This window comes from Pan paniscus, chromosome 10, assembly GCF_029289425.2.
Source record: "Pan paniscus chromosome 10, NHGRI_mPanPan1-v2.0_pri, whole genome shotgun sequence".
Taxonomy (NCBI): Eukaryota; Metazoa; Chordata; class Mammalia; order Primates; family Hominidae; genus Pan; species Pan paniscus.
The window spans coordinates 44,910,039-44,923,676 of NC_073259.2; the positions used below are offsets into that span (position 1 = coordinate 44,910,039).

The 13,638-nt window shown below is 47.6% G+C and overlaps 1 protein-coding gene across 1 annotated transcript; it reads right to left on the reverse strand.

Moving 5' to 3' along the window:
* Nucleotides 1-252: 252 nt before the first annotated feature.
* Nucleotides 253-8,645, reverse strand: TUBA1C (tubulin alpha 1c). The gene is made up of 4 exons (XM_034935931.3): nucleotides 8,414-8,645; nucleotides 3,921-4,143; nucleotides 3,617-3,765; nucleotides 253-1,334 (listed from the first exon to the last, which is right to left on the reverse strand). Exons 1-4 carry the CDS (start codon nucleotides 8,414-8,416, stop codon nucleotides 360-362), a joined length of 1,350 nt encoding a protein of 449 aa, XP_034791822.1. The 5' UTR covers nucleotides 8,417-8,645; the 3' UTR covers nucleotides 253-359.
* Between the last annotated feature and the right edge of the window lie 4,993 nt (nucleotides 8,646-13,638).

Sequence of the window (13,638 nt, forward strand, 5' to 3'; positions counted from 1 at the left end):
TAGCAAGGCCCCATCTCTACAAGAAATAAAAATAGCTGGGCATGGTGGTGTGCACCTGCAGTCCCCAGCTACTCAGGAGGCTGAAGCAGGAGAATCACGAGTCCAGGAGCTCGAGGCTGCAATGAGCTATGTATTATCATGCCACTGCACTCCAGCCTGGGTGACAGAGCAAGACCCTCGACTCAGGTGGTTTCATCTACCAGCCTCATACATCCAACTTTAACTGGATCAAGTATTTAAGTCAGCTCGACATTTAAAATGGAAACATCACTTTTATTAACAATTTACGGCAATAGACATTTACAGAACAAAAATAAGACAGTTCCAAGACAATGGAGTGTAAAAGTACAGCACACAGGTTAATACTCTTCACCCTCATCCTCTCCGTCAGCACTATCTGCTCCAACCTCCTCATAATCCTTCTCAAGGGCAGCCATGTCCTCACGGGCCTCTGAAAACTCGCCTTCCTCCATCCCCTCACCCACGTACCAGTGAACAAAGGCACGCTTGGCATACATCAGGTCAAACTTGTGGTCCAGGCGAGCCCAGGCCTCGGCAACAGCTGTGGTGTTGCTCAGCATGCACACAGCTCTCTGTACCTTGGCCAGGTCTCCGCCAGGCACCACAGTGGGAGGCTGGTAATTAATGCCAACCTTGAAGCCAGTGGGGCACCAATCCACAAACTGGATGGTACGCTTGGTCTTGATGGTGGCAATGGCAGCATTGACATCTTTGGGAACCACGTCACCACGGTACAACAGGCAGCAAGCCATGTATTTACCATGGCGAGGGTCACATTTCACCATCTGGTTGGCTGGCTCAAAGCAAGCATTGGTGATCTCTGCTACAGTAAGCTGTTCATGGTAGGCTTTCTCAGCAGAGATGACAGGGGCATATGTGGCCAGAGGGAAGTGGATGCGGGGGTAGGGCACCAGGTTGGTCTGGAATTCTGTCAGGTCAACATTCAGGGCTCCATCAAATCTCAGGGAAGCAGTGATGGAGGACACAATCTGGCTAATAAGGCGGTTAAGGTTAGTGTAGGTTGGGCGCTCGATATCGAGGTTTCTACGACAGATGTCATAGATGGCCTCATTGTCTACCATGAAGGCACAATCAGAGTGCTCCAGGGTGGTGTGGGTGGTGAGGATGGAGTTGTAGGGCTCAACTACAGCTGTGGAAACCTGGGGCGCTGGGTAAATGGAGAACTCCAGCTTGGACTTCTTGCCATAATCAACTGAGAGACGTTCCATGAGCAGGGAGGTGAACCCAGAACCAGTTCCCCCACCAAAGCTGTGGAAAACCAAGAAGCCCTGAAGACCGGTGCACTGGTCAGCCTGCAAAATAAAAAAGTTTCATTTTAGTGTTGCGAAAATTTCATTTAGTGTTCACATTTGGTGAAACCTGCAGAGGACTTTTATAAATCTATGGCTACTCCAATTGCAATTTTAAAACTCTTCTGGGCCAGGCGCAGTGGCTCACGCCTGTAATCAACACTTTGGGGGTCCAAGGTGGGAGGACCATTTGCATTTGAGCCCAGGGGTTCAAGACTGATGATCATGCCACTGCACTCCAGCCTGGATGACAGAGCAGACCCTGTCTCCAAAAAAAAATTAAAAAAAAAAAAAAAAAAAAAAAAAAGCTTTTAAGTGCTAAGTGATTCAGAACTTTTCACAATCAAGTCCTTGAGCAGAAAAACCTTTGCTGAGACTATTTTAAGATGAACTATTTCCTCAGGCAGAGGAATCACAAGGCCTGGGCTTGCATACAGGGCTCAAGTTTTGGTAACTGGGAAGGCAGCCTCTGGTTCTCTTGCTGTGGCCACAGAACAGGGCAGTTTCTTAGTTGGAGAGCTCCTAAGGGGCAGGCCCAGGACCACCAACCTGGTACAGTGGATGTCTTGTAAAGATTTGGCAGCTGCTTTCTGAGGTGGAACAACAGAATAGCCAAAGTTCTAACACCCTGGTACTGGAGTCAGGCTGTGTCAGGATCCGGCTTTACCAGTTCCTTACTGTATGACCACATTCATTTCTCAGTTCTTCCATTGATTAAGTGAGAATAGTAATCACCTTAGGTTGAGAATTAAGTAAGTACTCAGCATAGTGCTTGGCACAGTAAGCACCCAATATATGACACTAGGTACCAAGAAGCCCATTTATTTTAGGTAAAGTGACACAACCACAATTCCATGAGACCTCAGATTGTTGGGGATTTCCTCCACCTAACTGGGCTATTTTGGTTAGCAAACTGCTACTTTACGAAGGAATGATTTTGACCTTCCAAATAAAGTATTCTGTTGTAAACTCTTGCTTCTCCAAGTGATGGGCCTCAGATTTGTGAACATTCTCTACTCAGCTCCCTTATAGCCTGTGGGTCCATAAACTACATGAGATCAATGCACAGGGCAGACTCTCGCCTACCAATTACACCAGTGTAGCCTCCTGTGAGCACAGTAATGCCAAGGACAAATGTAATTGTTTTGGTAGGCAATAAACCTCACGTTCCAGAACCCTAAATAGCTACTAGGTTTATTTGTCCCTAAAGGCAGGTCCCTGATTTTCCAAGTCAGTGCTTATAACTAAAGCTTAGGTTTTTTTTGTTTGTTTGTTTGTTTTTTTGAGATGGAGTCTCACTCTGTCGCCCAGGCTGGAGTGCAGTGGCATGATCTCGGCTCACTGCAAGCTCCGCCTCCCATGTTCATGCCATTCTCCTGCCTCAGCCTCCCTAGTAGCTAGGACTACAGGCACCTGCCACCACGCCCGGCTAATTTTTTGTATTTTTAGTAGAGAGGGTTTCACCATGTTAGCCAGGATGGTCTCGATCTCCTGACCTCATGATCCGCCCACCTTGGCCTCCCAGTGCTGGGATTACAGATGTCAGCCACCGTGCCCTGCCTAAAGCTTAGTTTTTAAGCATCGGAAACATCAGTCCAGTTTTGCTGGGAAGACTACGTAAACATCTGAGAAAGTATGAAGCCATGAATGATGAGGCTATTCTATTTTAGAATGGAGCAGTCATGGCTGGGCTTAATACAATGTGATTTTCTTGACAAGTTACTCTGCCCAGACCATCATGCTTGATCTCTGGTTAATTACTTACAAGCTGCCCACATGCCTAAGGAGCAAAGAGTCATCTGATTGCCAGGATCTTAATTAAAGTGATCCAAACAGCACACTTCATAAGGAAGCTCCCGACTCTACTTTCAGCAGTACTGGAAGTTTCCAGTATTGGCTGTTTCTTGTCAGTGTGACACTGGCTTCTTGTTCTCTGAACTTTCTGTATTGACATGAAGGAACCATCCCAGATTTTTAAAAAATGACTTTGATCAATTAGTTACATGTAGAAGTCAGCTACCTACTCACTCAGTATGACTAAGATGACCTCAAAAGGGGTGTCTCAGCTTGAAGCAAAATAGGCTAAAGAGCACTTACTTCTACCCCATAGTTGTCCCATAAACCCAAGATCATCTGGTTCAGAAATCCAATTAATTTAGTGAACAGATACATTTTAGTTGCAATGCAAATAGTCTCATTTTAGTTGCAAAGAATGGTTTTTGTAGTTTGGTCTCAGAACTGCAAAAGAAACTCTCATCCCACTTTATTTAAAGTACTATACTTACCAGCTTGCGAATTCGGTCCAACACGAGGTCAATGATCTCCTTGCCAATGGTGTAGTGCCCTCGGGCATAGTTATTGGCAGCATCTTCCTTGCCTGTGATGAGTTGCTCAGGGTGGAAGAGTTGGCGGTAGGTGCCAGTGCGAACTTCATCTGGAGAACATGATGGGGGAGGAGCAGGGGGGAGGAGGAGGAGGGACAAGGAGCGGGGAGGGAGAGTGGGTGAGTGACCAGCGGAGCCCCCCCCCAGGACAGACCTCCTGTCCCAGCACCCTGGGATCTCACTTGGGTTACTGAGGTCAACTCACCAATGACTGTGGGTTCCAAGTCTACAAACACTGCCCGGGGCACATGCTTGCCAGCACCCGTCTCACTGAAGAAGGTGTTGAAGGAATCATCTCCTCCCCCAATGGTCTTGTCACTTGGCATCTGGCCATCGGGCTGGATGCCGTGTTCCAGGCAGTAGAGCTCCCAGCAGGCATTGCCAATCTGGACACCAGCCTGGCCAACGTGGATGGAGATGCACTCACGCTGTGGGAGGAAGAAAGGAAAATGTCAGGATATAATACATCAGATGGGACATTAAGGAATGATTCACACCTAATGACTGATTAACCTTCAAGACAGATAACTGGCTGGGCGCAGTGACTCACGCCTGTAATCCCAGTACTTTGGGAGGCTGAGGCAGGTGGATCACCTGAGGTCAGGAGTTTGAGATCTGCTTGGCCAACATGGCAAAACTGCATCTCTACTAAAAATACAAAATATTAGCCAGGCATGATGGCGCACACCTGTAGTCCCAGCTACTTGGGAGGCTGAGGGAGGAGAATCACTTGAACTCAGGAGGTGGAGGTTGCAGTGAGCTGAGATCACACCACTGCCCTCCAGCCTGAGTGACAAGAGATTCCATCTCAAACAAAAAAAGATAACCATCTTTCAGCAGGCCACTCCTGCTCAGGGACTATAATTTCAAAAGCAAAAATCTTTGAAGACCTAATTCAGCAAAAGTGCCTTGGAAAACCAAAGATGTATTCATGAACTACTTGGCAAGACCAGACAGTTGCTTTGTAGCTACAGTAGATATGATTCCTTAAACTAAGGCAAAATTCCCCTTTCCAGCTCTGATTCATTCTCTGAATGATTGTGTAACTACTGAGCTCATTCTGGTCCCGCTTTAATCCTATTCTTTAGGAGACAAAAGCTTCTCTCTCCCTCCTTTAAAACCAGCTTAAACCAGCAAACTATAGCCATGACTCATGAAGAAAATGCTGGATAAGCAGCAGTTAGCTGTATTTTAAAAACTGTGGTCAGAGGCAGCTTTTTAACCAAGTGGAAGAATCTAATCTATAGGAAGAACGTTTTTCCTTCACCGTCAAAACATCTCCGGAAGAGGGAAGACCATAATAATAAAGGCTAGAAATGTTACCAAGACTTTACTGATAGGTTAAGAAATTAGTTGTTTCTGGCTCACACCTGTAATCCCAGCACTTTGGGAGGCCAAGGTGAGCAGATCACTTGAGGTCAGGAGTTTGAAATCAGCCCGGCCAACATGGTGAAACTGTCTCTATTAAAAATACAAAAAAAAAAAAAAAAAATTATGGTAGAGCACAGTGGCTCATGCCTGTAATCCCAGGACTTTGGGAGACCGAGGTGGGTGGATCATCTGAGGTCAGGAGTTCAAGAACAGCCTGGCCAATATGCTGAAACCCCATCTCTACTAAAAATACAAGAATTAGCCAGGCATGGTGGTGCGTGCCTGTAGTCCCAGCTACTCGGAAGACTGAGGCATGAGAATCACTTGAACCCAAACCCAGGAGGCGGCGGTTGCAGAGATCTCGCCACTGCACTCTAGCCTGGGCAACAGAGCCAAGACTCTGTGTCTGTGTGTCTCTCTCTCATAGATATATATTTATGAGGTGGACCAAGTTAATTTAGAAAGGCCAGAGGGGCCAAAGCAGAATATAGTTAGAAATTACCAAACCCACACCTGCTTAGTAAAATAAGGGAATAAACATAGAATCTGTACACACAGACTTAACAGGAAAACAAAAAGGGTGTTTGGCATTTCATCATAAGTCAGATTAGCCACTTTGGAGACTGGCAGAGCACTAAGTTCTCAAAGGACCTGGTCTCATAAGCCAAGAGATAATAAAAACCCTAATTACTCACAACCTTTGACCTCCTTCCCACCTACACTCCCCATGAAACAATCAAGGTCTCTTAACCACATCAGCAAGCTCAGTATCACCTGTGTCTACTCACCCAGCTCCAGGGGTGTGGGAGAACAGGAGTAGTTTGTTCTAATTAGCCCATGACTATTTACCATTGCATCATGTTTACCTTTTTGAGAAAAAGTCTCGCTCTGTCGCCCAGGCTGGAGTGCAGTGGAAACTCCGCCTTCCAGGTTCAAGCGATTTTCCTGCCTCAGCATCCCAAGTAGCTGGGATTACAGGTGCCCACCACCATGCCTGGCTTATTTTCATATTTTTAGTAGAGATGGGGTTTCACCATGTTGGCCAGGCTGGTCTTGAACCCCTGACCTCGGGTGATCTACTCACCTCGGCCTCCCAAAGTGCTGGGATTATAGGCGGGAGCCACCACGCCCGGCATCATGTTTACCTTTAACTGGACTTTGGAAACGCCCAAGCCCCAAAAAGCTGGAGATAACCAGATACCTGATCATGATGGCCCCCAGGCCCAAGGAGATAAAGTATCTGAGAAGATCCACTCATTCTAACAAATGCTTCTTCTGTTTAAATGCCGCTTCTATTTTGCGCCCGCAATTTTTCTTTCATTGCTCAGTCTAAACTGCCTTCTTGAAGCTTAGCAGGCAGTCAGCGGCCACTGACTTACCCTCCACTCTCCCCTGGCCACGTGGGAGAAAGTGAGGCACAGGTGGAGTCAATTGGTCTAGTGTTAACTGGATAAGCAGCTCTTACCTCTCGTTAAAAAACAAGAAAATTTAACCAGTGTTCGCCTAAACCAGTCCGCTGCCGCTCTCCTGCTTTTTAAAGGGTCTCACTACTTTGTGAATCACACTTTTACCAGTATCTTTTTGGTATTGCTTGAAAAGAAGCAATAAGTTGTTACAGTGCGACATATACATGTATTTACATTTGATTTTTATATTTAAATTGATGTACGTATTTTTGAGATAAGGTCTCGCTGGAGTGCAGTGGTGCGATCTGGGCTCACTGCAGCTTCCACCTCCCGGGATCAAAAGATCCTCCCACCCCTGCCTCCCGAGAAGCTGGGACTACAGGCACGCACCACGACGCCCAGATAATTTTTGTATTTTTAGTATAGACAGAGTTTCACCGTGTTGCCCAGGCTGGTCTCGACCTCCTGAGCTCAAGCGGTCCTCCCGCCTCGGACTCCCAAAGTGCTGGGATTACAAACATAAGCCATCGCGCCCGGCCTAAGATAGTTGTTTTCAATACTTCTGGAAGCTTTATAGAAAACACTCAAGTTACGTATAATTTCACGTTTCTTTAAAACTGAACTAAGAACACGTGGTACTAGTTTACTCTGGGGTTTGCGTTTTTTTTTGTTTTTGTTTTTTTGTTTTTGGACGGAGTCTTGCTCTGTCGCCCAGGCTGGAGTGCAGTGGCGCGATCTCGGCTCACTGCAAGCTCCGCCTCCCGGGTTCACGCCATTCTCCTGCCTCAGCCTCCCGAGTAGCTGAGACTACAAGCGCCCGCCACCACGCCCAGCTAATTTTTTTTTTTTTTAGTAGAGACGGGGTTTCACCGTGTTAGCCAGGATGGTCTCGATTTCCTGATCTCGTGATCCACCAGCCTCAGCCTCCCAAAGTGCTGGGATTACAGGCGTGAGCCACCGCGCCGGGCCGGGTTTGCGTTTTTTTGAGACAGTTTCGCTCTGTCGTCCAGACTGGAGCGCAGTGGCGCGATCTCGGCTCAGGGAAACCTACGCCTCCTGGGTTCAAGCGATTTTCCTGCCTCAGCCTCCCGAGCAGCTGGGATTACAGGCGCGCGCCACCACGCCCAGCGTTTTTTTTTTTTTTTTTAAGTAGAGACGGGGTTTCACCATGTTGGCCAGGCTTGTCTCGAACAAGTGCTGGGATTACAGGCGTGAGCCACTGCGCCGGGCCAACTCTGGTTTTATAAGAAAATATCCTTTTGTGGACGTGTTTTTAAACCCGGCTTAAGTAGAAAGCTTCAGCTATAAACCTACCACTAGATTAACACCAGAAATGCAGGATTAGGCAACGTGAAAGTTAATTATTCCCTTCCAAGGAGGTGCCTGCCTCCGTTCTCAAGTGGACTGGCGCAGTTGGAAGCTCTCCCCAGGGCAGGGCCACAGGTGACTCAGCAGCGAGTCACTGGGCGCTGGAGAGGGGGAGCCAGGAATTGCTGCACCGTCGGTGCGGGAGCGCACGAGGGCCTCCGGGGCCCAGTTTTGTAAGGCAGTGGGAAGGAGAGGTCGCTTGAGAAAACGTGGGGAGGGATTTTTAGTTTTAAGTTCTTGGAGGCCAATGAGCAGGCTCCCTGACCTTCCTCCCTAGGGCAGTAGCGGGCCCTGCGGGGAAAGCCCTCACTAGGATCAAGAGGGCTTTCCATTTCCACTGATGGCCGCACCCGGGCCAGGTTTTCCGGCCCGAACTGGTGTCTGCCAAGTGAACTCGACCTTCCAGCCCGGCCACCACAAGCCAGGTTAACCGGAGGGGCCCGGGGCAGTCTGGAGCTGTCCTGGGCGCGGCCCGAGGTGCAGGCAGTAGTTTCCGGGCCCGCCGTCCCCTGGGACGCGCACTCTTCCCCAGCCCCGAGGGAACCCCACTCACCATGACTAGAACTTGAAGGGGTCTGCGACGCTGAAGGAGGCGAAGGGACGGCAACAAGGATCTCCCACTAACAGACTACCAAGGAGTCCGGGGGAGAAGTAGTGAAAGGGTGGCCGGCCCCGAAGGGCCTTATATACCCGGTCCCCGGCCACGTGTCGGGAGGGCGGACCCCGGACCCCGCCCCGTGCCGCTGCGGCCCCACCTTCGAGCCCTGGCCTGCGCCCGGCCGCACCCGCGGAGTGGGGGCGCGCGGCGCTGATTGGCGGATTCAAAAGTTCAAACCAAACTCGTCGGAAGGAGCCAGGAGCAGGAAGAGGAGGAAGAGGAGGAAGGGGAGGAAGGGGAGGAAGGGGAGGAAGGGGAGGAAGGGGAGGAAGGGGAGGAAGGGGAGGAAGGGGAGGAAGGGCTCTGGGGCTGGAGAATGGGCCGGGACAGGGACGGAGGTGTCCACTGGGAGGAGGGAGCAGGCCGGACGTCTGCCCCGTCCCCGGTAGGTGCGGGGGCGTCAGGTGGGCAAAACCCCAGCGAGGGGAAGCTCCAGGTAAGAGGGCGACCGCGCCCGGGAGGGAAGCCCTTACTGCACCGCCCCGGCCTCGCCCCCGGTCCCCGCGGCTGCGCTCCCTACGCCGCCGGGGAGGCGCCGACGCCGGGACCAGGCTGCGGGTTCCGCCTCGGAGTCCTGGCTGCCGGGCACCCCGGCTGGGCCCGCGGGCGCCCGCTCCCCTCGCCGCTGAGGGCTGTCCAGAGAGAGGGCTTGCTCCCCACTCTAGGTCTGAATCACCACGAACGCGCCTTAAACTCTATTCCCACCTTTTTGGTTGCTTTTCCTTACGTCCTCTTTAAATGAGCCTTTGGCTTCTAACAGTCTCCTCCCGATAGGCGCAAAAGCAGTTTTTTCAGTTCATTAGGATAATGAATAGCTTACATTTTTTGATTGCTAACTATGCAGAGTAGTTGGCTTTTTTTTGTTTTGAGACGGAGTCTCGTTCTGCCACCCAGGCTGGAGTGCAGTGGCGCGATCTCAGCTCACTGCAACCTCTGCCTCCCGGGTTCAAGCGATTCTCCTGCCTCAGCCTCCTGAGTAGCTGAGACTACAGGCGCGTGCCACCACACCTGGCTAAATTTTTGTATTTTTAGTAGAGACGGGGTTTCACAGTGTTAGCTAGGATGGTCTCGATCTCTTGACCTCGTGATCCGCCCGCCTCGGCCTCCCAAAGTGCTGGGAATACAGGCGTGAGCCACCGCGCCTGGCCGAGTAGTTGGCTTTTCATATCACATGATCACATTTCATCCATATGACAAACTCTATGAATTATTATCCCTAGTTTACAGATGAGGAAAGTAGAACTCCGAGGAATTAAACCCTTCAACACTAACTTGTACTGCGTCATACTAAATGTGCCTCTCTGACCATCTCTGCCAAGGTTTCTCAGAAGCGCCTTTTATTTCTGTTGTTTTTGTTTCTCTGCAACTCTATCATATCTTAGCTCATGAATTCCTTGACCATCTCTGGGAGATACAGAGTTTATGGAAATATTGAGGGAACAAAAGTGAATTTTCTGGCCGGGCACGGTGGCTCATGCCTGTAAGTCCAGCACTTTGGGAGGCCGAGGCAGGCAGGTCACTTGAGGTCAGGAGTTCAAGATATACTTCAACTCACACATACAAAATGGCCCTTGTGGAACATATGTGTAGAGATTTTAGTCTTAGTAGAGCTTTTCAACTTTTTCATTCATTCCCCAGATATATTTAGCACAGTATCCGAGATGCTTAGGGAATATGTTTGTGAGCAAAACTGATGGCTCTGCCTCATGGAGAGGGAATAGGGAAGATAGGGAAGTGGGAGTGGGATAGGGAAGAAAAACAACCAACAGGCCTGGCGCAGTGGCTCAAGTCTGTAATTCTGGCACTTTGGGAGGCGGGCGGATCACTTGAGGTCAAGAGTTTGAGACCAGCCTGGCCAACACGGTGAAACCCCATCTCTACCAAAAAATGTGAAAATTAGTCGAGCATGGTGGTGCACACCTGTAATCCCAGCTACTCGGGAGGCTGAGGCAGAATTGCTTGAACCTGGGAGGTGGAGGTTGCAGTGAGCAGAGATCGTGCCACTGCACTCCAGCCTGAGTGACAGAGACTCTGTCTCAGGAAAAAAAAAAAAAAAGAGTAATTCTCTTGTACTTTAAATTAATTTTAAGCATTGGGATCCATATTTAAATTTGCTGCCCTCTGCTGGAATTTTTTGGGGAAAAATTTCCTGGATAGACAGTTAAACATTTAACCTTTATGTTAACAGATCTTTATGAGTCTAAAAATTACAGTGTAAGGAGAGGCAGAAACTGGACTTACTTTTCAGTTGACAGTTTCCAGAATTCACCAAAATATGCTAAATTATTATTATTTTGAGATGGAGTCTCGCTCTGTTGCCCAGGCTGGAGTGCAATGGCATGATGTCAGCTCACTGCGACCTCCACCTCCCAGGTTCAAGCAATTCTCCTGTCTCAGCCTCCCAAGTAGCTGGGATTACAGGCATGTGCCACCATGCCCAGCTAATTTTTGTATTTTTAGTAGAGATGGGGTTTCACCATGTTGGTCAGGCTGGTCTCAAACTCCTGACCTCAGGTGATCCACCAGGCTCAGCCTCCCAAAATGCTGCGATTACAGGCATGAGCCAGTTTGCCCAGACTATGCTAAATTATTAATAGGGTGACAGAAGACACGGTTCAGAGATCAGCCTTTTTTTTTTTTTGCTATAAAACTTTTTTTTTTTTTTTTTTTTTTTTTACACAGGGTCTCACTCTGTCACCCTGGATGGAGTGCAGTGGTGCAGCCTCGACTTTTTGGGCTCAAGCAATCCTCTTGCCTCAGCCTCCCAAGTACCTGGGACTACAGGTGTGTGCTACCATGCCTGGCTAATCTTTTTTTTTTTTTTGTAAAGATGAAGTCCCACTATATTTCCCAGGCTGGTTTTGAACTCCTAGGCTCAAGCAATCCTCCTGCCTTGGCCTCCCAAAGTGCTGGAATCACAGGTGTGAGCCACCACGCCTGGCTAATATATAACTTTGGATGGACATTTCCCCTCCTCAGGGTCCAGGTTTTGAATGTGCAATATGAGGAGATTGGACAGGATCCTCTGTAAGGCCCTTACAGCCCTAACATTCTGTGATGTGTGACTCAAAGTTTGTGGGGTTCATGTGAGCTCTACAAATATGAGCAAAGGAGAAAACATGCTTCCTCAGTCAACATCTTGACTGAAGAATCACCAGAACATTAGATAAATAATTACAGATGGGGCTTTCGTTGTAATCTTACAATGCTTTAGGGAAATAAGCGTTGCATACCTACTGCAGCTTTGGGGAACTTGGGCTTTAAATTATCATATAGCATGTTCACAAAACATCACAAAACATTAGTAAAGAGAAAAGAATTCAGATAAAACTGAACCTTATTTTTTTTCAGCCTAACTCCTGTTTTCTTTGCTGAGATACTAGTAATGCTGAAGTATTTATTTGTATTCAGTTACAAATTACATGATACAATTAATGATGTAGGAATATTTTGTGCTTATGTAGAAATTTATAACAAAATGTTTTCTACTGCAATAGTGCCTTGGTAGAGTTTTTATAAATGAGTTTTTACAAAGGTATTTATTATGGAACTGTGGAAAATAAAGTCCTGAGACTTGAAATAATTTACCCCAAACCACAAGAGATAGGAGTCAGATTAAATACCTACAATGACAGTTGTCTCTTTTATTCTAGGTTCTTCCTCAGCCTGTTATTGGCTCTAGTTAACAGGGAAAGGGAAGTCCTAGAAAAGTCATTTATTGAATTTGTAGTCCTATGGTAAGGTTACTAATGTAACAAGAAAAAAAATTTACCCTACTTTTAACAACCCCAAAGGACAGCTAGGACTCTGCAGTTGAACAACCTTCTTTACAATAAGCATTTTTTTTTTGAGACGGTGTCTCGCTGTGTTGCCCAGGCTGGAGTGCAATGGCGCTATCTTGGCTCAGCGCCACTGAGCCCCAGGCTGGTCTCAAACTCCTGACCTCAGGTGATCTGCCTGCCTCGGCCTCCCAAAGAGCTGGGATTACAGGCATGAGCCCCCTGCGCCCAGCCTACAATAAGCATTTTTTAAGATTTATGCATTTCAGCCAGGTGAGGTGGCTCATTTCTGTAATCTCAACACTTTGGGAGGCCAGGGTGGGCAGATTGCTTAAGTCCAGGAGTTCGAGACCAGCCTGGGGCAACATGGCGAAACCCTGTCTCTATGAAAATTAAAAAAAAAATTAGCTGGACATGGTGGTGTGTGCCTGTCGGCCAGCTACTCTGAAGGCTTTAGTGGGAGGATCACTTGAGCCTGGGAGGCTGAGGCTGCAGTACGCCAAGATCATGCAACTGCACTCCAGCCTGGGGGGAAAACAGACCCTGTTCCACCCAAAAGAAATAAAATTATGTATTTCAAGGCAGTTTGTTTTTTCTCCTTTTTTATGCCTTGTATGTACAGAATAGCAGGACATTACTTTCTAGGTAACATGTTATTTTATTTTATGGGAAAAACAGTCCTTGGATCCTTTAACTTTTATTTATTTCTCTTTTATCCCACAAATGTTTGCAGTCTTTAAAAGTTTCCTACAAATTCTTTAGAAGTTCTCTTCCTCCCTGATTTGAGCTGTGTTTTGGACGACTTCCCCTTTGGCAGGGCTTAGTATGTGAAATGCTAGCTCCATTCTGGGAGATTACCATAGAAGATTGACTTTCATCTCTGAAATTACACATTTTCTTTCCACTGAGATTTGGCTTGTTCTGATCTGCTTTATATTTCCTAAAAATACAGTGCTGTGGCATCACTTCCTCGGTGACTAACTGAAACAACTGAACCGGTTCCTTTGACCTGTATTCCCACCCTGTATCCCTACACCCAAGACTTCTTACTCAAGCTCTTGCTAATCTTTCCTGGAATTAACCACCATTCCCTTGCCCCCTTCCCTCATTCCTTTAGGATACACAGATAAAATTCTCTTGGAGGAAAAGTAAAAGGAACTACTCATATTCTTCAATTGTCTACAGTATTATTCTAATAAAAGGACTATATCATAGAGCCTGGAAAACTTTTCTATTTATAGTAACATTTATTTAATAAATTTATTCATGTACTGAAAAAGCACTCAGGCAGCCCAAAGTAGAAGGCCCCTGAAGGTTTTCTTTCCCTGCGACTAACTTCTT